Source organism: Polypterus senegalus, chromosome 17 (genome assembly GCF_016835505.1).
Source record: "Polypterus senegalus isolate Bchr_013 chromosome 17, ASM1683550v1, whole genome shotgun sequence".
Taxonomy (NCBI): domain Eukaryota; kingdom Metazoa; phylum Chordata; class Cladistia; order Polypteriformes; family Polypteridae; genus Polypterus; species Polypterus senegalus.
This window is the reverse complement of record NC_053170.1, coordinates 28,473,515-28,500,802: the sequence shown is the minus strand read 5'-3', so window position 1 is coordinate 28,500,802 and position 27,288 is coordinate 28,473,515. Positions and strand designations below refer to the sequence as shown.

Sequence of the window (27,288 nt, the reverse complement as noted above, 5' to 3'; positions counted from 1 at the left end):
GTCACTCGCGCTTCTTATTGTTTCGCTGCCTTCTCAATTATATAATGCATGTTTTCTTAAGCGCTTTTGAGGTCTTCCTGGTTTTCTATGTGCTGCGTGATTACGTGGGAGCGTGATGATGTCACACGAAACTCCGCCCCACGCGTTGAAGCTCAACTCCATTACAGTAAATGGAGAAAATACCTTCCAGTTATGACCATTAGGCGTAGAATTTCGAAATGAAACCTGCCCAACTTTTGTAAGGAAGCTGTAAGGAATGAACCTGCCAAATTTCAGCCTTCCACCCACACGGGAAGTTGGAGAATTAGTGATGAGTCAGTGAGTGAGTGAGGGCTTTGCCTTTTATTAGTATATATGTGTATATATGTGTATATATGTGTATATATGTGTATATATGTGTATAGATAGATAGATCGATAGATAGATACTTTATTAATCCCAAGGGGAAATTCACATAATCCAGCAGCAGTATACTGATACAAAGAAACAATATTAAATTAAATAGTAATAAAAATGAAAAGAATTAAAATAAAATTAATGTTACATTTACTCCCCGGGTGGATATGTGTGTGTATATATGTAGATATATATATGTATGTGTATATATATATATATATATATATATATATATATATATATATATATATATATATATATATATAGATATGTAGATATATATATATATATATATATATATAGATATGACAACAACACTCATCACTCACAACAGTGACAAAACAATTACATTGACAATCAGGTTACGTTATTTTCAAAATGTTTCCTTTTCTTTTCATTGCTTCTTTAACACACTACTTCTCATTTCATGGCCGGTATTTTAACTAGTATATATATATATATATATATATATATATATATATATATATATATATATATATATATATACACACATATATATATATATATACACATATATATATATACACACATATATATATATATATATACACACATATATACATATATACACACATATATACATATATACACACATATATACATATATACACACATATATACATATATATATATATATATATATATATATATATATATAAAACAAAAGTACAAACGTACATGTAACATCCATGGATTGTTAACCCAAGTTTGAATATATTAGAAAATTTAATTACTATTAATTTTAACATTCAAACTTATTTTTTGGCCAATTTGACAGCCCTACCTGGTTTAATTTATAACTAGCCCAGGAGGTTGATTTGGAATCAGCATATGAAGAAACAAAATTCATAGTATTATGTTTATCCATTTACTCGCAATAAATCAAGATATTTCTCAATATACGTTGAAATACCCAATGCCAAAAAAATGAGGACAGACACCAGTGCAGTCTTAACACTTCATACAGTGATATACTAAGTGTACAATGTTCCTATAAGGTGCAGAAGTTTTTTTTAAGAACAAAAACTTCCAGAAAGAGGGAAAATAAACAGCATTAGCAAGGCAATAAGTAGGACATGCATTATACTACACCACACTACACTGGAAATGTCTAGATAATTAGCTTGCATCCCACAGCCCCAAAAAGAGAAATCCAAGCTGGCAATAAAAATTATTTTAGGTCTCCCTCTGTGTAAAATACCCAACTGGTGCCTAAAGGGAACAATAAATGGATAAGAGGCAACTGAAAATTCAGTTTCCTGAAGCTGAAGTAATGTACAGGTAGTACCCAGGTTACAGACATCTGACCTACGACTTACAAATGTGGCCGCAGCTGCAACGCATGCGCCTCAGTAACTGCCGCTCTGTCATCTACGGCCTGGAGATGCTGCACATGGTGGCTGGACGTAAGGCTGGATTGGGGCAATTTTGTTGCTCGCACAGTGTAGTGTCTCTCGGGTGGCCCCCGCCGGCAAGCGGTGACCCATGGTCCATAGTCACCAGGACCACAGCTATTGCTTGTGTGCAGGACGAAGGCTTGATGGGGTGTTTCATTGTCCACCCACTATGCTGCTGCTGTTACTGCTCCTGACTGGACGCAGGCTGGATGGAGTAGAGGGAAGCGTTTCACTACCCGCCCACCACACATGGCTGCCTCATTTGTTCTTGGTGGGCGGCTGGTAATGCTGCAAGCGGTGACCTGGTTGTGGCTGAACGGATGCCACTGAGGGTGAACGGGGCGGCGGGGGGCAGCATTGTACTGTGCCTCCGGTGGCTGCTTGCTGAATGGGGGCAGTGGTGGGTGATTCACTACCTGCCTTTGGCTGCACCGTGTTCGTTCTCAGTGGGCGGATGCTGCAGGCAGCATACTGTAGTGGAGGTGACTGCCGCCCCCATTCATTCTCAATAGCAAGCCTGCTTGTACTGTTACGCACATAGCAGGAAGTTGTCTCTTGTCAGTACATGAGACGTGTTGACGACGGGTGCCTTCCTGCTGTGATAGCGTGTACAGTGCTATGCAGAAGAGCTCATCTTAACCTTTTGTCTTCATCCTTCAAGAACGTCTCAGAAACACAAATCTGATGCAAGTGCTGGTGATACACTAAAGAAGAGAAAACAATCACCATTGAAAATAAAGTAGAAATAATAAAAAGGTCAGAGACAGGTGAAACTCCATCATTCATTGGCAGAGCACTTGGTTACAGTCGGTCAACAATAGCATTTATTAAAATAATGTACTGTTCCGACTTACATACAAATTCAACTTAAGTACAAACCTACAGTCTCGTACGTAACCCGGGGAGTGTCTGTATAATGCTTAACTATAATTTGGAAAAAATGCCCCTAATGATAAAAAAACTGGGTATGCTACTATATATCAGCAAGACAGGCTACTGTCTCCATGACCCTGAACTGACGAAGTAATTCAAATGGATGGACAGAAATTACACTGGAAAATTCCAAAAAAATATGTCAAATGATCATATCTGCAATGCCAACAAATTTTCAAATGAAGTTTGCTTTATTGCCTGTTATCTCCATTGTTTACAGATAATGGTCTTATAAAAAGGTCAAATATCATAATTAAACATACTATTAATTTCCACAACTTACATACAGTAAAACCAAAAATGTGAGAAAGGTGATATGCAAAATATTAATAATGGACAGTCGATAGGGTATACAAAGTACAAATAATTCTGAATTAAATCATAGGTGCACTGGCATTGATTTAAAAAGAATGAATTGTCAAGTAAAGACTGACCGCTTGTGTAATGTGGTACTTGGCCTTGGCTTTTATAATGCATAGAATTAAATAGTAATTCTTTGACAAAAAAAAGACGTTAATTTTTTAAACAATGCTTCATGTTAAATTACAATGGTCTAATACATGAAAGTTTCAGATTAAATGCATTTTCATTTAAAATGTTGAGTTGGATAGATTTGTCCATAACTCACATTCCAATAAAATTTTATTTAATCTTTCTTACATGTGGGAAAATTCAGTTAACAAAATCTGAACATAGAATGTTTGAAAGTGATATCCACTGTAGACCCAGACTAAGGCAATAAAAAACTCCAGTCATGAAAGAGGGTAATAAAGGAAGTGTAAAAACAAACAGAATCTGAGGAAAATATAAATTACAAAGGTAACCACAGAACTCTCACCAGAAATGGCAAAATACTAGAAATCATGGATGGTGAAAGCAATGATAACTGTACGGTTTCACTCACAAAATGTTCCATGCAGAGTCGCAAAATAAAACCTTACATAGCACAACAAAACAATTTAAATAAGACTGAATTTTTAAGTCTATATATGGTCTGAAAGTAAGTTGCTGCATATAAAATTATATTATCTCATCTAAAATGAAAACAGCCATCTCCTTAATGCAGTTTATTAAAGATTATAGCATATAGGCCAGTACTCACAAAAGCTCCTTTCCTTAGGCAAGAATCCAGCTTCTCCCCTGGAGATGAACTCAGCACATACTCCACCATGCTAACCCCCAGCCCACCACTCTCAGACCTTGGGGAAAGCACCGACCCAACCTCACTGCTGGCATGGAAGCCTTGGCCAGGCCGCCTTTGTACCATAATTGGCTGGGAGACAGAATGATCTATGAGGCAAAAATAGAGAAATCATTAAATCATTTGTGAAATGTATGTAACATGAACTGAAAAAATAAAGTACAGAAATAAAGTTTCAAATAAATATTAGCTGCAGAAATGTATAAACAAAATAATTCTTAAAGTAACTACAGAAGAACTCAAACAGGTCTTAAAACACAAAATTTGCAAACTGTTAGAAATATGCTATGTATTTAATATTAAGTTTACAGAAAGACTTTTACTACAGAATATGTTTATTGTACTCAATGTATCTGATCATTCTTATGCAATAGGTATAATGCACTCCCATCCTACTATGCTGAAGAAAGTTTGATAGCAGTAGAACTAAGAATGCCTAGTAGTGGCACATGGAGAAATTGCCGAATGATAAAAATAATGTGAGAAAACAACTACTAAGCTGTAAGTTTTCAAAAATGGAGTTAACAAAATTACAGAAAGAAGATGAACAGGGCAAAAGCACAGATTTTAATAACCTTCTGAAAAATGTAATAATCTGCCAACAAAAAAAAAAAAATTAAAAAAGGAAAAATCTCCATCACCTACCTGAAGCCCCCCATGCACTATCCCTCCACTGGTCAAGAAATATCCCTTTTGGTCCATCTTTACTTGAATCATCTGTTTCCCAGAATTTTTTGCCTGGTAACAGCTGCTATAAAACGTTAAAAGAAAAGTAGCAAATGATATAACAATTATTGTTACACCTTAGGTTAATAAAAAAAGCAATAACTGAACATTTCACATGAGCTAGCACATCAAAATATTTTCTAAAAAAGGAGAAAAAAAAAAGTTTCTAATTTGGAACTCAAAAAAGAACATTGCCAATAATTCTGTTTATTTTGAACAAGCACACTTGTATTCATAAGCACAGCATGCTATGCGCTATTGAAATACAATGTAGGTAAATTAACACATAAAATTAAATCCTGCTAAAAACATATACTGCGTGAAAAAATATTATTAAAACACTATGGAGACTAAATCAAGGCAATCTGTTCTCTGGCCTGGGTCTTCATGTATAAACGGTGCATATACACAAAACTGTTCCATACAACTGTTTCCACACTCGCGTTAAGATGTATAAAAACTAAACTTGGAACAATGTTGCGCACATTTTCACAGTAGCCTCAGACTGTGCATACACATATTTCTGTTTGGTTTTGTAAACAGGCGTCACTCGGAGTCAAAACAGTGCTACTGTTTCAGTGTGGTTTCCCTTTATTTATTTATTTATTTTTTAAATATTTGCATCCATAAAGAGGGCTTTATCAAATACGGTATACCAAAATTAACTGCATATCATTTACAAATTTAAAGCACTTAATTGTAAACAATCTATAAAAATACAATGGTGCATGGAATGGCCAAACTATTCCAAATACCATGGCTGCATTAGCGTTGTTAAAAGACATTGCAAATAGAAGAATTAGAAGAAAATACATATTTAGAGACATTGATTTCCTGTCCCATGATGGTGACTGGCTTCTAAGTCGGTTTAGGTTTCCAAGAGTCTCTTGGAGCTGTGTACTGAACTGGGGCCAGCTTTACAAATGCAGACTGTGAATTGTGCATTACCTGCTCATTTGCAAGTTCTGAAAACCCTCCGGTGTTTAGCCACAGGAGCTTTTCAATTGGTAGGTTACCAATTGTGTATTTCTCAGTCATCACTGAGACACGCCATGCCAGTTGTATGGGTTGATGTTATCTGCTTGTCATCCAGATATACAAGATTTACATACCCTGGCAGAATTTGTAAGATGTATACGATATTTTAAACAAAAGATGACTGATTAGGCAAAACATTTCATTTACTTTTAATGACATTCAAATGAAACTATAAAGCATTACAGAATAGTACAACCATTAAACAAAACATAGTAATAAGTAAAATGAGATGGTCCCTGTTCAAAAGTTTGCATACCCTTAGTTCTTAATACTGTTTATTGCCACATTAATGATGGCATGGAGTCTTTTGAGATAGTTATGGATGACGCACTTGATTTTCACAGGTGGCAAAGCTGCCATTTCTTCGTGGCAAAAAAACCTCCAGGTCCCATAAATTCTTGGGTCATCTTGCACGAACTCAACATTTGAGATGTCCACAAAATGGCTCAATGATAATGAGGTTAAGAGACTATGGTGGCCACTCCAGCATCTTCACTTTTTTTTTCTGCTCTAGCCACCGAAGGGTCAACTTGGCCTTGTGTTTTGGAACATTGTCACGTTGGAAGTTCCAAGTGCATCCCATCTGCAGCTTCCAGACTGATGAATGCAAGCTGTTTTTCCAGAATTTTCCAGTAACATGCTGCATTCAACTTGTCATCACACCACATGTGCTGCTGTAGCTCACACACCCCCAGAACATCAGGGATCCACCTCCATGCTTCACAGTAGGGATTGTGTACTTTTTGCCATGGGCCTTGCATTTATGGTTATGACCTAAAAGTTCAATTTTAGTTTTATCAGTCTAAAGGACTTTGTTCCAGAAGTTTTGAATCTTGTCTAGAAGGTGTTGGGTATTTTTGTAAGTAGGCGGTTTTGTGGCATTGGCATAGTGCCACTCATTTTTGTTCAAATACCTTGTTATTGTGCATCTTGAAACCGCAACACCACTTGTTTGCAGAGAAGCTTATATTTCAGCTGAAATTGCTTATGGGTTTTTCTTGGCATCTCAACAAATGATCCTGGCAGCTGTGGCTGAAATCTTGGTTGGTCTACCAAACCTTCCTCTATTTTATCAGAATTCGAATACTACTGACAGACTTTTCAGATCCCTGCATATCTTTTTATATTTATTTCCTGATTTATAAAATTCAACAACCTTTTCTTGCAGGTCCTTTGACAGTTCTTTTGCTTTTTCCATGGCTTGGTATCCAGCAAAGTCAGTGCAGCTCTGCATGAATTTAAATTAACTATTTATAGACAGAAACAGATTACTATCAAAGTTACAGGTGTGAATACTCTTCCTTAATTTCCCTTAATTTAAACATGTGTATGTCATCTTGTGTGTATATCATCAGCCCCAACATTCAAGGGTATGTAAACTTTTGATCAGGCCCATCTGGATGATATCAGTTCTCATTATAATTTAAAAACAGCACACATAATTATGTGATAATAAACTGCTTCACCTGAGCACATTCCCTAATTAATAATAACACATTTTATTTATATTGCGCCTTTCCCATGCTCAAGGCGCTTAAAAGGAAAGCTTTCTGCAGGATCAATTATATTTTCTAAGCAATAGCCAATACTTAAATTCTGCCAGGGTATATAAACTGTAAGTGCCTCACCAATAATTGCAGCATTCTAATTTTGCTACTTCTTCTAGTGGTGCTGACTCTCAGACGGTAGGGCTGTGAGTTGCGTTTTAAAGTCAACTTTTATAACTGACCACTTTTTTTATTTGGACACTGTGCAACTTTCTGAACTTGCACTTTTGAGTGCCTCTCTATCAATTTTATTTTGTTGCTTATACCACCGCTTAAGCCACCAAATAGTAAGTTTCTCCTTGCCTCCACTTCACTGAGCAGTACTTCCATTTCACATTCGCTGAAATTCTTCTTTTTACACTCGTTTTTGCCACTGTTTTTTACTGAACAGAAGGGGCTATTTATACTGATTTGCTTCATCAAATAGACGAAATTCTGGGAGGAGTCGGTGTGGAGCTGCAGGCTCATGCATGTGTGTTAAAATTCACATTGATTGGTGTTTGAAAAGGGAAAGTGTCTAGAACTTTGCTTGTGCAGTTTCATACATCTGAATTTTTTTGTGCATTCTACGTAAGGAGTTATACACAAGTTCCCTGGTTTGCAAATAAAACACTAAAATTGTTACCAAGCAATGAAAATCACACTTGTATCCTTATATTAGAATTCCTTCAAGAAGGGAACAGACATTTAAGAATTGGAGCAAGAAATGTAACCCTTGAACATATTTGGGAATATTTTAGAATCAGCCTTCTCAATGAAACCAATGGATTATATTATTAATCCCTACATTAATTTATTACACAAAAAAAGACAAAAAAAAACCACACAAAATATCATCATTTTTATATGGAACTAAATTATTCTGTTTCACCAGCACAATATGGGTGGAAATGCCAGAGACCCCACAATACAAAGATCCTAATACCGAGGATGATGAAACATTATTACTGTAATTTATTTCCGTGTTATGCAAAATATCAACAATTATGACTCAAGTGTGTGATATGCAATTCTTTCCGTTTTTAATTTGACTTAAGTTAAAAAACATAAATGTACAGGCTAATCTTTTATGTCTAATCACATAAACTCTTTAAAACAATTAATCTTGTACGTTTGTCTTTTTTTTAAATCATGGAAATGGGTTTTAAGTATCTTGGCCACTGCAAATATTCTAGGACTGGCTCCTTTTGAAGCCTCCTTTGTTCTTTACAGTATGGCATAAAATTTCGGTTATCACTATCATCAAAAGAAACACTCTACAAGAGAGGTTTTGCATACAGTGTATATTGATGACTCAGCTTCTGTACTGGTAAGATGAGGACTTTGAGCTTGAGAGAGCTGGATTAACATTACAGTGATGACATTTCTGTTCAGGTGCTCCCATACTAAGGTAGCTCTGTTTTGTAGATCCTGCAAGACAAATATTTCTTGCTTGCTAGATATGAAATGGTTACAACATTTTGAGTTATTTGCTTTTTGACCCTCTACCTAATTTTATTTATATCCTCCATCTTCACCAAGTTTCAAAATAAGATTAATGCTACTCTTGGTTAATGAACTGGTGTATACAATACATAAGGCAACTAATCATTTAGTTTTTGCATCCCTAAAATATTTAGTCATCACTCATAATATACACAGATAAACACTAACTGGTATCAGAATATTTTAGAAATATTGTAGAATATATAGCATACAATAGAGTTTAAAATGTATATGCTAAAGACATGCACACATATATTAGGTACATTTTTTTTTTTTTTTTAAATCTCTGATGCACTACATCAACTTTTTATTTTTTGGACATTGGCCTCCTTTTGCTTTGTTGGGTAGGTGCTTTACTGCATTGCTAGCAAAGATTAATTTTAGCTAAGCAGCCTGGTAGCAAACAAAGTTTCAGTAGCTTACATATGAAAAGCAATTTCAGTTGAGCACTTATTTTGCTCTAAAACTGTAGTAACCAAAAAAAAAAGAATTTAAACATGGGCAGATTTGGTAAAGAAATCTCTGCAACACTGCTAATGTCTACAGTACATGATCTGTTGGAATGAAAAAAAGAAAAGTATTTTATTAGTTCTTGCATAAAAAGGAATTCTAACAGACAGTCCTGAATGTCCCTGAGGGAATAAATAAAGCATTTATCCATCTATCATACTGCTGGAGTTAGTATGGTAACATAAATTTCAATACTTGTACACGGGAGAACTCCTCACTGAAGGACTTGATGAAGTGAAGTTCCCTGTACACTATGGTACAAAAGATAGTTGCATCCATCTTGCATGGTGATGTATTGCATGTACTTACATATATGAAATAATCAGTCAATAAAGTAAAAAGGTGGAGACTAAACACATCAAACTTCATATACTCCTGGAAAGGCAAGGATCTGACCTTGCTCTAACCTACAGTGAGAGGTTTGCGTTCTCTGTGCATGGATGTATTGTTACAAAAAAATATTAGAATGCTGAACTGTATTGATACTCCCATTCCAACAATAAAGCACAATGTTTCTCTCACATTCTCAAGCTACATGTAGAAAACAGTATTTAGAGGAGAAAGATGAAAGATGATGAATCTTGCTCATGAATAGCCCGAAAGGGCAACACAGCTAAACAGTCACATTTACAAGAAAACCTGGAAATAATGTACTTGGACAAAGAAAAAAAAATAGTTCTACTGTGGCACTGTTAAAGATTTATCCTCCTTAGCATTTTTGTTAAAAATGAACGTTTTTCCATAATAAAAAAATGCTATGTGTACTAAAACCATGTAAATACCAGAACCTCAACATCAATACAGTAGAAAAGGTATGTCTAGTGTCCACTGCTGTACTGAAACAGATTTACCGTATCACGCGTCGTTTGTCAGAGATTTTTTGAGACCGTCACTAATGCACAGTCTGATGGTACAAGTGGAACAGTAGAAGTGAGTTTCCTTGTGCACTTTTCTTGTATTTTTTGCATTGCTTGTACATAAGAGGGTAGGATGTTAGTGCCTGACTGCATCATGGACACACTTGTGTTACTGCGTGGCACCTTCATGTGACCCTATACACTGAGCATGCATTAGTTTCACTTTAGGTGACAATGTATGGTGAGCAATTCACATCGTCAACACTATCACTCGATTTGAGCAATGGTTCAGTTTCAGTTAATTCTAAAACTGCCTTTACATCTTTTCATTTACCATTGTGTTTTTTTCCTGGAGGCTCAGAATATTGAGAAGTTACCTTAGAATTACCAAAGAGTGGCAGAAAGCATGATGTTATTTCAACCACTAGATGGCAGCAGAATACTGTCTCAAGGGATATTCAGGCTTAACATTATAAAGCACATCATTTCATGTCACTAGAATCTGACTCAAGTTTAACCACACTTGCATAGAATTCAGAGCCCAAGTCATGCACAGGGTTAATGCCAAGGAGGTTAACTGTAATTCTGTCCAAGACTAAAGCCAAGGATAAAAACTAGGATAGGATAGGATAGACTAGTCAGTATACCTGTAAATATACAACAATATGACATAAGCAGAGATTCAAAGCATTCCTAATGTGAATATAGGTAAAAAAGCATATAAAACATAATAGTTTCACTGCTCAGGATTAGTATAATTTGTTTTAATTTAATTATAGTACATTTATAACAGCGAATATGGTGCTGAGCTTATAAGTGAAAGTGTATTTTGTATTAAAAAAATACTGTTTTGAATGGAAAAATATTCTGCTGCTAGTATAAAAATGAAAGATGAAGAATGTATCCAATTAGCAATGTTTTTAAAACATTTCAGCAGACTGATAAAGAAAACATAGCTAAAGGAATCACTTTCAGCAAGTGTTTGACAACATTTGAAACAGAATTCAGTAAAGAAAATTAGTCACCTCTCCCATTGCTCTTCCCTCTAATGCCAAAGCTTGAAAATCATGGTTTAGTTCATCCATTGATCGCACCTGAAATTAAACAAACACACAGAACACATATTACTCATATTCTAATAATCACTTAACCTCAACATGAAGCCCTAAACAGTTATTATGACCCAAAGAAATCCAACAATTTCAGTGGCCTGTAATAATTGCTCAGGGAAGTTGCTTTGAAATAAAAAGATCAACCAGGGTGTTTTGAAAAAACAAAACCCTGTGAAAGATTAATCAACAAAAATTAAATATTTCTTGACAAGTTGCAAAGCCAGTGGCAAGCTCTTCATTAAGTAGAACAGAGCACGCAAAAGTCATGCTTAAAAGATAAAATAACCAAAATCAAGGGGCCAGTATAATCTTCAATAAGATTCCACAATTTCTTAAAACAGGGAGAATTGCATATAAAAAGTGATGCAATTCCTATGTCATTCATTTGTTTTAATTTTTTTTTTAATGTAAATACTCTCAATTTAATTTTGAAAGGCTACACTAAAAGCTCTTATCCTTGATTTCATTTTAATACCAATGTTTTGGTATAGCTTCATACTGATAACAACTGTGTTACTGTCCACACACTTATGGACTGCACTGCAGCAATGCTCGTGGAGTTACTCAGAGACAGAATGCATGGACTTCAAGGGCTGTGCAGCCTTATGTTACAGAAATATCACATAACTTATGATTCATGGTGTCTACCCTCATGTAACATTTTACACAGCAGTTGTGGATGCAAGTCAGAAGGGTGTTATCAGTTAAATAATAAGGTTACGATATTTTCTTTAATTTTTTATTTATTTTTAGTTAAATTAGGTAATTAAATACGACACTGGTTCCTAACAGCACATTCTTTACATGCTTAAAGTGGACTTACTTCTTAACACACTGTACATATCCATTGACTGTGATAGAGTACAATTTGTTTTTGTTCTGGAGAAAATGGCTATATTATATGTAGGTTTGTGCAAAGTTCTTTTGTTAAATAGAATTTAATTAAATGTGCTTTTGAGAGATTGGATCTTATTTAAAAATTTTCTTCCATTATTGTTATATACCTTAAGAGAAAATATATTTACATTTTGGAGACACACTGGATCTTTAAAGAATATTGCTTTAAGCAAGATTCGCTTAAAAAAACAACGAAAGTACCTACCATCAATTTCAGACTTATCTCTCTATTATAAAAAAAATCTTGGGAGAGAAAGTCTAGGGAGAAGAGACGTGATCTTCACGTGAAGATTATGGAAGACACTAAAAAAACTAGCGAGACTAAAGACATTGGCCACGGAGAATCTCGCGGGACGTAGAACATGAGATTCTTGCAAGGCACACCCTACTTACAACCAATATCAAATAAGACCACGGGCAGCAAAACTCTCAGTCGTGTAAAAGCTTTGAGTACACACAGATCCAGGGCTCTCATCGCATATAAAGCGTATAAGGACAATACGTAATAGATGAAATGTCGACGATTAAGCGAAGAAGAAAGAGTAGCGCAAAGAAAAGAGACTCAAAGGCGTTGGAGAGGAAAAAAATGTGAAAAAGAATATTCTAGGTGCAAATTCAGAGAATAAGGTAATCAGCTGGAACAAGTGGAATTGAAAGCACGTCCAATAGGGCTCAGAATTAAAAGACAAAGTAGAACTTCATAAAGACATTCAAAAACGCTGGTGCTATACACATGCAGAGCAGGTTAGAGATTATGAAAGCAGTGGAATTAGAAAGGCTCAAAAAAAAGTTGGCGCGATACAAATGCAGAGAGGTTAAAGAATATGAAATCAGGAAAATTATAAAGTATAAAACACAAACAAACAGAAATTATTACTCAAAAAAAGGGAAAATAATCACCACAGACCTGGGGCCTCATGTAAAAATGCCGTGCGCAGAAATCGCACTATAACATGGCGTAAGCACAAAAGCCGAAATGTGTTTAAGTACAGAAAAATCAAGATGCAGGAATCTGTGCGTACTCCAACTTCCACATTCTTCCGCTACATAAATCCAGATCAGCGTGAAAAGTAACGCCGTCACGCCTTTATGTAACGCCCAACTCCTCCCAGAATTACGCCTCTTTGAATATGCAAATCAATATAAATCTCCCTTAAGCTCAGCCTTCTGTGAAAAGACAATGGGAAAAGCACGGGGGAAAATATAAGAATTTCAGCGAATACTAAGTGGAGGCAAAGGAAAACCATACTATTTGTTCAAATAAACTGTGGTATAATCAACAAAAGGAAGTTGATCGAGTGACATAGCGTGTTGGAGAAACTTGAAAGCTAACGTTCACAAAATCGCACAGTGCCGGAAATAAAAAAGAAGTCACATATCAAAGTCGCCATGAAAAGGCGAGTTGTAGCCCACTGTCTGAGTGTCATATGAAAGATTATTAGGGTACAGAGAAAAAAAAGGCACACAGTGGGGAAAAAGCACGAAATGTCAACTTCAATCTAGACATTTCCACTTTAATCACATTGTTTATTTTGTCATTAAAGTAGAACATCATAAACTTCATCTTAAAATCGTTTAATTAACCAGTTTCTCAAATCACATCATAATTAAAGTATCACGTTAAATACTTTGTTTTGTATTTGATCTTCTATGTGCTCTGTGTGTGTGAATCACTACTTGCTTCTTAAACCGGCTCTCTTCCTCCAACTGGACACAGAATTCATTACATTCGTATATCGGATATTACAGCTCTCTGAATAACTAAAATACTGAGATGTATACGTGATATCATTTTTATGATGATAGGAGTTAAAGCACGTTATTAAACATGAGTTTCACGGCGCAGTGATTGTGTGCGACCTTCGATGAAATTATTTATTGCAGCAGTACTCATGGGTGGCTCTATGTCCAATAGAAAATAAGTCCAATGTCAATATGTTATCTTATGCATGGTGGATCGCCACACAATCAGCTCTGTAATAGACGTTAAGCCATCTGTAAGCTTAGAGCGCTGATTCTTCAAAACGTTAAAGGAACATTGAAATATCTTCGTAGTACGTTTAATTATTCTATCCTTCACACCAGTCCCAGTGAAGAATTTAGATTATTTAAATGAAGTTAAAGTTTTATCTGTAAAATAATAAACATATTTTGCTGCATTTCATCTTAAAAATGATATTGTCATCATATGTAAATACGCGCTTTATAAAGTGGCGCAGGTTGTGTAATATTATAACTGTACTGCAAGTTTACAGTGAGGTAATTGCACTTATAAGTACAAACAGTTCTGAACTGCGAGATCCGTACAGGTAAGGCTTTGAAACGTTTTGCTGTGGCCGAGACAGCGTGTGCTTAATGCCGTATACCGATAATTCTCTTTCCGATCAGCTGCTGCTGTAATTCACACTCAGATACAGTGATATAAATACTCCGAGTGGTGCAGTGAGAGTAATATGGAAAAAGATGATCCGCTGTGGCAACTCCTAACGGGAGCAGCGGAAAGAAGAAGGTGCAGTGAGAGTAACAACGTTAAAGCGGCTATGGTATTTAGAATAGTTTGACCATTCCGTGGACCATTATATTGTTACTGGTTAATTACAATCCGATGCATTACACTAATAAACAATATGCGGTTATTTTCAGTGTATTTATAAAGCCGCGTCAGAAAAATAAGGAGTAACCACACAGGAACAGTAGCATTGCTTTGACGCTGGGTGCCGCCAGTTTGCAAAACCGAGCGGAGAACTTGCGTACGACAAGGTATGAAGTACCGTGGAAAAGTGCGTAGCTTTACGCCAAGTTTAGGTTTTATACATCGCGATTTGAATGCGGAAAAGTTCTTACGCAACATTTCTGTGCGTACGCACCGTTTATACATTAGGCCCCAGGTGTCACTGAAAAAAAGCAGGACAAAGCAAGGTCAAAAATAAAAGACAGAGTACAAAATAAAGTAAAACATCATAAAGAGGTTAAAAAACAAAGTGGAGAAAACTAGTGCTCGGCGGCATACCGGTTCATACCGAAAACCGTTTTTTATACTTGTTATGATATGGATTTTTCTTATACCGCAACACCAGTTTAAATTGCCTAAACAACGTTCGGAATGTGGCGCAGTGGGAAACTGTTCAAGTAGGGACCTTTTTCACTTGCGCGGGGGCTCTTGTTCACTGCTACACCACTAAATAGGTAGTGGTAGTGTAGGTATTGCGCTGTGAAAATGGACAGAGAACATTCCGAAACTGAAGCTGTAGCTGACGATAAAGTTGAACATGATGACACAGAAGAACTTTTGCCGAAAAAAAGGAGTCATGTCCATTGCCTGGAGATAATTTGGTTTTAAAAGGTCAGATGTGGACCATTATGTTCAAATGTGTAAATACTGTTTCTATACTACTATATAATACTGCAAGCCAAGTTGTACTTGTTTTATTTGTTTTCAATTGAGTGTAATGTACCAGGGTACTGAGTAATAGTGTGACGACATGTTGACTTTATTCTCGACATTTCCACTTTAATCTCGACGCTTATAAGAATAAAGTCGACATTTCTACTTTATTCTCGCCGTTTATGTCAAGATTAAAGTTGACATGTTGACTTTATTCTCGTAATTTGTCATTAAAGGAGAACATCGTAAACTAAACTTCATCGTAAAATGAATATTTAATTTACTAGATTTTCTCAAACCCCGTCATAATTTATATAGCACATTAAATGCTTTGTGTTAAGTATTCCCCGAGCCATGTTAAATCGGTACGTGCTTCTTAAACTGACTTCCTCTTGTACAAAGGAGGCGCAGGCAGCGATCGCCGCACAGAATATATTAACTTCATGATATTCCTGCTCTCTGAACATTTAGAATGCTAAGATAAATACTTGATATAATTCATGATGAAATGCATTAAAGCATGTATTTAATCATGTATGGGGCACGGAGCCATGAAGGTTGCACTGCTGCCTCACAGCAAGGGTGTCTCGGGTGTACCCTGCCTTGAATTTGCATGTTTTTCTGGTGGGTTTACTCGGCATGCTTCACTTTCCTTTCAAAGTCACGTAGGATGTGGGGTTTTGTTATGCTATATTAACCCTGCATGTTTTGCTCGTATTCACCCTGCGATGTGCTGGCAACTTGTTCAGGATTTGCTCCTGCCTCGCACACAATGCTTGCTGGGATGGGCGCAACCCTGAATGGATGGCATAATTAAACATGTATAACGAAGATATTTTTAAAGTTCTGAACACTCCATGGGCTAAGTTTAAAACTAGTTTTAATTTCACAAAGACATTTATCGTGTGGTGATTGGTTATGTGGAGAAAGAAAAATGAAGGATAGGAACTGGGGATGTGGTACGTCAGTCAGACAGCACACGTGCAATAAAGAAAGCCCGCTCAGAAGAACATCCATTGAATTCTGCATTCGTGTCTCCGACCACCAACATTTACACAATATTTAAGTTAACCCTTTGCGATACCCATTCATACATCCAGATTTTTGGAGCCTTGTCACACTTGCCATAAAGTTCTCTACACTGAACATACACCTGGGGACCCTTTACTGCGAGCGAGCAGCACTACCGCCTCACTACCATGCATGTTTAATACATGCTTTAATGCATTTTATCATGAAAATGATATCAAGTATTTATCTTAGCATTCTAAATTTTCAGAGAGCAGGAATATCATGAAGTGAATGGATTCTGTGGGGTGATCGCTGCTGGCACCTCCTCTTAGTGCAGAGGAAGTCAGTTTAAGAAGCGTAGTGAGTAACAACTGGGCCGGGGAACACTTAACAGAAAGCATTTAATGTGCTGCATTAACTTATGACGGGGTATGAGAAAATCTAGTAAATTAAACACTGATTTTAGGAAGAAGTTTAGTTTACGACATTCTACTTTAATTATAAAATAAACTATGAGAATAAAGTGGAAATCTCGACTTTAATGTCAACATAAACGGTGAGAATAAAGTGGAAATGTCGACTTTATTCTTGACATTTCCACTTTAATTTTGATGCTTATGTCGAGATTAAAGTCAACAGGTCGACTTTGTTCGACAGTTTGTTTTTTTCTTCTCTGTGTCTGTATTTTTTGTTCTTCACCGTGGCCCTAATACGATTCCGTAGGGCTATACCACAAATAAATAATAAAACTGCAACTTACATTTATAATTCTACATATATAGCTTAGCTTGAAGCAAGGTCCATATTAATGCAGTTTGCCTAAATGATAATTCAGTTGGTAAAGATGTCATCACCAAGTTGCACTTGTTTTATTTTATTTTAATTTGGTGAAAACTGTGTAATGCACCTGGGCTTGAAGTCTTGAAGTAATAGTGCAACTATCAGTAATAATACTATTATTTATTTTACTGTTATTATTTATTAGTTTAAATATTATGCTGTTTAATGATGGTAAAGTTGTTTAAAAAGTCACTTTAACGTGTCAGTGGACAGACATTGTTAACATTAACAGAAAGTGTAGTTGGTTTACAAAAAATATTTACTATTTATTCCTTTTCTAAGACATGGTCAGTGCAATACAACTTTTGACAAGCACCTTTGGATATTTTACTAAGTCTAAATGCCTCTCTGGATGGTTGAAAATATGTTGTCAAAATTATTTTTTAAGTTTTTGCAAAATTTGTTCAATAAAAAGGTTCTATATTTTGATTGCATCTGTCATGCAATGTGATTCCTTCTCTTCATTAGTGCCACCCCCTTGAAAACTTATCACTTTATGGGGCCATGCAAACCTGTATTAATACTTGTGTGTACATTAAAATTTTTTTTTGTACAATGTACAATGCTCATGACAGTGAAATAGGTTATTCCTAGCCAGTCCACTGCAGTAATTGCAGTGGAAAATGTGGTTAACATCCACACATGCATGGGAAAAAAATACCGTTGAATACCGTGAAACCGGGTTAATTTAGAAAAATACCGTGATATAGAATTTTGTTAATACTGCCCACCTCAAGGGAAAACGCATGAAGAGCAGGTTAGAGATAAAGAAAACAGTGGAATTCAAAAGACAAAAAAAAAATAAAAATGTAGGAGCGATACACATGCAGAGCAAGATACAGAATATGAAAGCAGAAAAAAAAAAAACGTAAAGATCACATTAGCGCAAACAAAGAGAAACTATTACTCGGAGAAATAACGAAAAGACAAACAGAGATTGAATTTATGGACATAAATGATATTTCAGAAGTATGTAAATATTGTAAGGCTTTGAAGTTTAAGCCAAAGAATTTCAAAAACGGGGTTTATGTCACATGCATTTATTGGTTACTTTGCCAAAAAATTATTAACTGCTGATAATGTAGATCGTTTCGTCTGTGCTGAAATTCCAAACAGAGAAACCTATACTGAATTATGGTACCTAGTCATTAAACATGTCTCACAGACCTCATTTAAAAGATTCAGCATGTTGGGACTCAAAAGATTCCAAATATTGTTTTTAACGAAGTTCTGAAATAAAAGTGAAACTAATTGAATAGCAACAATTCAAAGAAAAAAAAATCTTAAAAGTGTGTATCCAGAAAACCTAACATTGGGGTTGGTGAGTGAAGCCACACATGACTGGGCTGTATTTTTTTTAAATAAATGAATATGCAGGGAACGGTTTCTGTTTTGTTTAGTGAGGTGACACGACATCAGAGTCAAGTAAGGCATTTTCAGAATTTTTAACACACCGAGTCCAAAAGGTTCACCACCACTGCACTAGATAATCACATCTAACAATCTGTATTTAAGAAATCTTAAGACTCTTTCCCTCACCTGGTTCTCCGAGTGGATATTGTCACCAGTTGGCCAGCGATGTTTACCATTGTTGTAGCCACCACCACCAGGTTGCTCTCCGTGCTGCCGCTGAAAGAAGTAATCTACCATAGCATCATCCTGGGAGCGCCCAGCACCCCCAGCAGAACCAGGAACTTGAGCAGAATGCACACCAGCCGGAAGAGGCTGACTTGCTGCAGAGGGCTGGGGGGCCTGCCCTGCAGGGGGTGCACCTGATCCAGTTGTCAATACCACAGGCATGTTGGGCTGGCTTGTATCAAGGGGATGGTGTTTAAGGTGGGGGCTGAAGGAGTCCTGCCAGAGTACTGTTTTTCTCTTTAGCACACACGCAACGCTCATTCCACCAGCACCTGAAAGGCAAAGAAATTTGAATATTAAGGCAAGCAATAACTTAAAAGATTACTATAATTGACGTAGCTTTACTCAAATCATATAATTAACAGCCATTAACATCTAATTTATAATAATTAATGTAAACATATTTTAGTGAACTTCCATTCATTTTTAACTAAAATACTGTTTTCTGTCTTTTAGCCTTTTGCTTTTCAGGATCTTTAAACATAGAATGTAGAATCAGTAGGAATGCAATTGACCTCAAGTTGGTTTGTTCAACTTACTAAACACGAAGTAGTAATAGTTTTCTAATAAAGCTTTACTTTCCTATTTTAATTTATATATTCAAGTGAAAATGAAGACATACAACCAAATGTGTATAACACTCTCCAACTGTGTCTCTCCAGGTGTTGGGAAGACATGGGCCTAAGGGCTAAATTATGCCTTGTACAAAGGTAAATTTCAGCTGCTCCAGTAAGCACATACTACATAAACAAAAGAAAGCCATAAAGAGCACATCATTGTATTCTCCCTCTCAGGCACACATCAGGTCTACAGAAATAAACCACAGATAAAATGCAGGTGAGAATGCAAGTGATTGGTTAACTCTCTGCATAGTTGTTAGGCAGCTTTTATTGGTCATAGGCATACGTACCATATGTGTTGCCAGAGGCTAGGACGTGCAGTAAGTTACACAAGAGCCAACTGCCAGCTACTGAATTTGTATTGGCCAATTATTTTTGTAGGGATAAAATGTGAACTAACTAGCAGTGCATTATAAAATTATTCAATTGGCCAATCAAAATGCACACAATCTCCAGCATGCTGTGAGCTGTGGTCTTCATAAAATGAGGCACACTTGGTAGAACTAAACTGACTTTTGCCTAGTGCTCCTTGGTGCAAAATTCAATAATCCAATGGGTGGAACTGAACCACACATTACAGTAATGGAAATTCATGGGTTGTTATGAATCACACGATGGGGGCGAAAAAATGTAGTTACTCTTTAAAATGTAATGGTTAGCTACTGATTTTAGTAAATGTAACTGGACATAATCCAAGTCAAATCACCGGACCCAAGTTCTGTAACAAGCAACTTCTTACTTTTGGAGGTGTGTTTAATTAGACTTGTAAGTTTCCTGCAAAAACAAGTATTTTATTTTGACAGCTGGGCCTAGTAGCTCAAATCATTCTAAAACTAATTTACCACAATAGGTACTGCATAAAAAGAGGCAGGTCAAGGTTCGAGTTTCAGTACTGGATTGTGAAAATCATGTCAAGTATTTAAAAGATATGTATGTTTTAACTTAAAGCAGGAAAATCTTTAAGGTAAAAAAAGGCAATAGTGCCATTTTTACCCACTATGAAATTAGTTCAGAAATCAAAATACATAATTTACACACATCTACTTCAGAGTTGGGGAAAACAGGTGCTTATTATGGCCGAACTTTGCATGAGGAGGTAAAAAAATTAAGGAAGTTGAGAATCAAATCTGGAGTACCGATACCATAGCTTTTATTTATTTATACTTTGCAACTGGACTACAACAATGCCCTTTATAGAGGTCTCCCCAAATGTTTATTATATACATTTTGCATTTCAAATTCACACGCTCACTTTACATGATTGCGAAAGAGTACGCACCCAAGTAATGTTTCATTTGGACTAGAATGTGTTAATAAAAACTCACTGGGGAAAACACTCTGAACAGCACAACAACCAAACTGTTTTCTTGTATTAATTAAGAGGGGAGTGAGGAGGTGCATGATCATGTGACAAACGGGGAGAAGGCAGGGCTGGGGATTGCAAAGTTCTTTGAATCAGTTAGACAATATAGCTCCATTATAAAAAAAAAAAAAAAATCCTGGGAGGGGGACTAGGGAGACAAGACGTGAGCTTCTGACGTCCCACGAGACACACTTCAACGTCGCACGAGACAAGGCAGTGAGACGACATTTAAAACAAGTTCACAGACATTTAGCCAAGCAGTTGTTAGAATGTTTTTGGCAGACAGACATTATGTGCTCCCATCTATTAAAACAACTACAAGTGACAAGCAGAACAGAAGATGATCCAACCACTTCTCCTTAGCAGGTGTAGAGCCCACCAATACACCTGAATGTGTCACTGTTGACAGCCAGCAGTCCTCCTCCTGCAACTTAAAACATCTGGAGTATGGATTAATGGGCCTTCCAGTAGTGTAATCAAATCCTAGTCTGCTGCAACTCAATTGTGTATATTTCAGATACTAACTACTTGTTCATTTTTTTTCCAAATCTTGTAAACACCACAAATGACTCTACTCCATTGGGCCCTTAACCTGCAACTACTTCGTCCTGGGTATGACATTAATCTGCGTCGAAGCAGGTCTTCCAACTTACAGGGAAAACCTACATTCCAGCTACCATAAAACAGTTCACGCAGTTCCAGTATGGTGCAAAGGTGTCACCCGTTGCACTCAATGTTCCAATCCACGTGGTTCATTGTGTGGTGTGTGCGGCAACTCGATATAAGCACATGCTACCAACCTCTCTCTCTCTTAGCTCAGGATGTGTTTGGTTACTTTGTATGCCATGTTCGTTTGTTAATATATCCTATCAATTTGACTTTACTTAATAAAAAGTTGATCACAAAAAAAAAAAAAGAAAGAATGGGGGGGACAACAAAGGAGGAAATCTGGAAAATTCAAGTTTCAATAGTTTGACACATCAAAAATGTTAATTTGACGTGTCCATTAAATACTACTGTTCAGTATGTATTATTCACTAGCTACTGGCTAATCAAGATTGTGATGAAAACAAATTTTCACAACAGCAAATATTCCTAACCTGTTAAGTGACTTGCTGTCAAAGCAGATTTTGAAAGTGTCTTGTTACAAAAACAGCTTAAGGTTTGGTCTAAATAAAAACATCCTGAATAATACTGTAATTCACAAATTCAAGTACCACTGTTATAATGATGTTTGAATCATTATTAGCATTGCTTTTAAGTAGTATTTAGTTTTTCAGTTACTGAATGGAGGAAAAAAAAAAAAAAAATCAGTACAGTACTCCCTCCTTGATCGCGGGGGTTGCGTTCCAGACGCCCCCGCGACAGGTGAAAATCCGCGAAGTAGAAACCATATGTTTGTATGGTTATTTTTATACAGTATATTTTAAGCCCTTATAAACTCTCCCACACTGTTTATACATATTCCTCACGGAGTTATACAGCATAATCCCTTTGTATTCTCTTAGATATTAGGTAAGATTCATTGAAATTATGTATATAAACACACTGTTTATATACAGTAAAACCTAAATATTATTTTAAAGATATTGAGCATCTCCGATATCACATATGTTACAGCCATTACGATAGACAGGCCACCAGCAATAAATATGTACAATGCAAGAAAAATAGTATACAGTAAATGTGTGTACAGTGACACTAAACGTACGTACATGTACTGAGTACTGTAAGTAGAAAATTAATTATGGTTACTCACCAACAATGACACGATGACTTGTCCGATAACAATGAGTTTAATTTTACTGCACAACAAAGGAGAGCGTTACAGCTCTTCTGGCAGTCTTCAATCCAAATCCCTAAAGAAGATTCAATCCAGACTACTGCCTTATTACATCCACTTACAACTCGTTTTGCACCCTGGTTAAAAGGACACTGTGGCCGTAGATCTTATATTCCTTTCCTACTATTTAAATAAAAAGAATCGTAGCCTTCAACAAATCCAAAACATTTACCTTTTCATCAATCTTTAACATCTTCCGTTTGCGCTTGGGCACAGCCCCTGAAGCAGTAGCAGATCGTTTTGGAGCCATAATGAAGGGCTTGACTATGCACAAAGATAAACACAAAAGAGCACAACTCTTTACACAGCGAAACACGTTGATGCTGAATGAGCAAGACGAGACTTCCTGGTTAACACTGCATTTAGCACGCAGGAACTTAACTGCGTTCTCTGATTGGTTAGCTTCTCAGTCATCCGCCAATAGCGTCCCTTGTATGAAATCAACTGGGCAAACCAACTGAGGAAGCATGTACAGGAAGTAAAAAGACACATTGTCCACAGAACCCGCAAAGCAGCGAAAAATCCGCGTTATATATTTAGTTATGCTTTCATATAAAATCCGCGATAGAGTGAAGCCGCGAAAGTCGAAGCACGATATAGCGAGGGATTACTGTAATCAAATTTAATACAGGCACACGGTCAGATAAACCATGTGAGCCCATGATGATCAAAGCATTCTCTATAAACTCTACACTGAAATCTTCCCCAATACAATAAAATCTTGCCAATTTCTAACACTGGGTAATGAATTATTGGCTCATGCTTTAACTTTTATTTATTTTCTTTATCGTCATTTTCAAGCCAACTAAAGATGGTCAAGGCAGCAAAATGGTGAGTTGGCCTGAACAGACCACCCTATCCTCAGCACCTTCTTCCAAACCCTCCTACAGTATACTCAGAAAGCTGCATTTGCAAACACGCATTTTCATACCGATCTAGACATAGCAAAGTACAAAAGGAACATGTCCTGCTGTCTGAATTATTATTGGCTACTATGTTGGAATGAAAACACACTTCTCAAAACTGTGAAATATAGCTTAAAAAATTCACATTTGTGTGTAAACTGAACAAAACAAACATTCTTAAAGATTCAAACATTTTAGTTTTGCTTATTCCTTGTCAACTCACACCTGCCCATGGTACTATAATGACACCCCACAACGTAAAGAATGAAGAAAGGACCAATGGAAAAACCACAGGAATGCTGGTCTCTACTGCAGGCTATATTACGCAAACCTTCCAACAATGCACTTAATAGCAACCTACCACAGAGAAATAACATTACCGCGTAGGGTCTTAACAGGTATAAAGAAAGTGATTTGCATTAAAGTTCTTACTGAACTTTAATTGATACACTTTCAAAATGTCAAGGTCAGCTTCTTGGACAACAATGCTGCTTCCTATCACAAAACCTGAATTCATATGCGTCACAGCAACAGGATACCTGTTCCGCAAACTATATAAAAGTGTCTGATAGTAACTACAGAAAAAACAACCGAATGAAAAATTAGTATACAGGTAAAAAAAATGGATGCCTTGTGGCAATCCAGCAAGAGCTAGAATGAAAACATACGTGCATTTATGGTTACATTCATCCTAACAGTGTTTACCGATAGTTTTAGTGAAATCCCAAAAGTTTTTATGGCTAACCTGGCACTGAGCCAAGTCAATGACTTTTAATCATCATTGACTTGCTGGACAAAGGCAAAGTTTTTTGCTCTATATGAGACACTGAAATATGGCAACAAAAGGATTCCTGCATTACCAGGTCTGAGGTCAGACTTGATACATAGACATGCTTCTGTATAATGGTATTAAGAAACAACTGTGTAGCAGCGACATCTAACTTGCATTAATGCATCCCAAACTGAACATCCCTTTTTATAAAGATAAAACAAAGGTGGCTAAGAGTTTTATGAAAATAAATACTAATGCAGCCCAAGTCAAATTTCCTGATAGAAAATATTGCCAATATGATCTGACATTGTATTGTGCATTGCATGACATTACCATAACGGAAATAAAACAGCAGCAGACTCGAATGTTTTTCGTCAACAGCATGAGATTTAAAAATCTGACTGAAAAAACAGAACTTAGGTATAAAAGTGACATTTGCAGAACTGTTACTATCTATACAATGATGTGAAAGTGAAAGCTGTCAGCACACAACATGGACATCACTCTATATGAATGTGGGCTGTTAATGCAAGTCAAGTGCTTCGCGCACACACATTTCATTTATTGAGGCGCTCCCTCGGATGAGTATGATGAATTGCAACGCTGTTTCATAGATGTTCCACTGCATCCAGTGGCTTGTTTCCAAATTGAACTTTTTTTATGCCCGTCAAAGCAGAAACATTACTTTTTTGGGAAAGTTCTCATATATTTCAATGTTGCAGGGAGCAGCAAGGTGCAATTATACTACAGCTTCCATGAGCCACATTTTCAAGAGTGAGTGCTTGACACATTGATCCACTTTTCACTGACACAGATTCAGAAATGGGTAGACTACAGCAAGGAAGTATTATATAGCAGTGCTCTAGTATGGTGAAGAGAAGGAAAAATTCCCAAAGCTTGCATTTCTAGTCAACGCATAGTTCTGTCCCTAGTATGTGTTTTCCCAGCAAGAGATGGTAGATACTGTTTTAGCAGAGATGTCTCAACTTTATGCAGAGTTGTCACATTCTTTTTTCTTAAAAGGAAATACAAAATACATTTTTCATAGAGTCAATGAAGTCCCACAGCTAACAGATCAGTAAGGCTTTCAAGCAGGAAATAAAAGGACAACGATTGATGGAACAGTGCTCGATATTAACTCAGAAAACAAAAATATACATTTATATCTGGACGGTTTGCATTGCAGTAACTTTGTTACTGAAGTGCATATATTTTGTTAATATATTTTATTTTAATACAAAAAAATACTAAAAAAAAAGCTTGGCAAAAAGAAAGTATTTCTGTGTAATAACAGAAAACATACAACACATTTGTTTTATGAAAATAACATACTACGGAAATATTTTATTGGAAAGCCTGAATCTGAATGTGAATTGTATCATGGACTAATTGCATTGTCTCATACTTAGCAGCCCAAACTTCCAAGGAAGAAAAAAACAAAAAGGTACTTAATTTAAGACTCCACCGACTACTTCACTGTCATTGAGGTGAAAACTATTAGGTCGTGTAGCATTCTGCTTCATTTTCATTACTTTAATTTAACTCATGTCACTGAACTATAACTGTATAAGCTTGTGCTGAAAATAAAATTAACAGGTAAAATCAACTTAATTTGTATTATCTAATTTCATCCACATTGAAAGACAGTAATCCCCCCAATCTTCAGTACACCGTGGAGGTGTATGTGAGATTTTATTCATTTTATAAACAAATATCCATTTTTCAAAATATCACAACTAATATTTTACCTTTTCAAAATATCCAGGGTTAATATCAAAATATCTTAATAGCAGAAAAAAACTGAAGAATACAGATTCAATTTCCTTTTTTTTTTTTCTTTCTTTTTTTTATTAAAATATGCATGGGCATATGCAAGCAAGTATTGTATGATACATATAACAATAAGCTATTGAATCCTGGAATCGTACATGAAACCCTCAGTCATGAAGACAGTACAACAGCAAACAGCCTCACATGACTGATGCACTACACTTATTAGCCACATGGAATTAAAGGACTGCAATGGCTAGAGGTGAGCTCTCCAGGTTAACATCTGTGTAATTTTAAGAGACAGGCCAATACGGTGACTAATATAGATTGGACTAGAGAAGGACAGCATATTAACAAGTGTTAAGAGGAAGAATGTTAATGTTTACAGAACAGAATGAAACACTGATGTAAAAGTTGTTACTGTATTCTGTCTTGCACGGCATGTGCATATCTCGTATTACCAGTAACACAGTAGTACACAGCTTACTAGAATAATTATGGTAAAACAGAATTATGTCAGAAGGGCTTACAGGTTCCTATGCATGAGAAGTGACTAAGGTTGCCTAAATACTTTTTGTTTGTTGTTCTTCATTAATGAAGTTCTCACGTTTTCATTAGCCATCTTGATTCATTGAAATGCAATCTTCTTCAAGTGCCTACACATGGCAAAGGCAATGAAAAACTGCAACTACTGTCTCCAAGAAAGTCAGATGTTACGTTTTATGATGGTAGTGTTGGAATGCTTCACTATACCAGGGGAAGTAGCTGGATTGTTATAAATAGTAATTGGAAAATAGTTTCGTCTGATATGGCAACTGTCACTTTGTGAGGCACTTAACTAAAGCTTGTGGGCTGTGGACCACACTTTCAGAACTATTGATTATAGTTTCCAACCTGGTTTGCCAGCTTAATTTTAGTGAAGATTAATATGTTACCTACCAAAATTAACCTAATCACACACCGTATGCAGATATGCGATTCTTGGTAAAATGTTGCTAGTAAGCAGTATTTTTCTTTTAGT

The 27,288-nt window shown here is 36.2% G+C and overlaps 1 protein-coding gene across 16 annotated transcripts in view; it reads right to left on the bottom strand.

Moving 5' to 3' along the window:
• Positions 1–27,288, bottom strand: part of pum1 (pumilio RNA-binding family member 1) — a 132,727-nt gene that overhangs the window by 67,898 nt on the left and 37,541 nt on the right. For 10 of the 16 annotated variants that reach the window (XM_039740624.1, XM_039740628.1, XM_039740625.1 and 7 more), the window contains exons 2-5: positions 18,896–19,266; positions 11,137–11,205; positions 4,594–4,699; positions 3,850–4,037 (exon numbers count right to left, since the gene is read on the bottom strand). In XM_039740624.1, the coding sequence (XP_039596558.1) occupies positions 3,850–4,037; positions 4,594–4,699; positions 11,137–11,205; positions 18,896–19,255 (723 nt within the window). In that variant the 5' untranslated portion in view covers positions 19,256–19,266. The remainder of the gene's footprint in view (positions 1–3,849; positions 4,038–4,593; positions 4,700–11,136; positions 11,206–18,895; positions 19,267–27,288) is intronic. The other 6 variants (XM_039740627.1, XM_039740639.1, XM_039740629.1 and 3 more) reach the window with 1 other exon arrangement.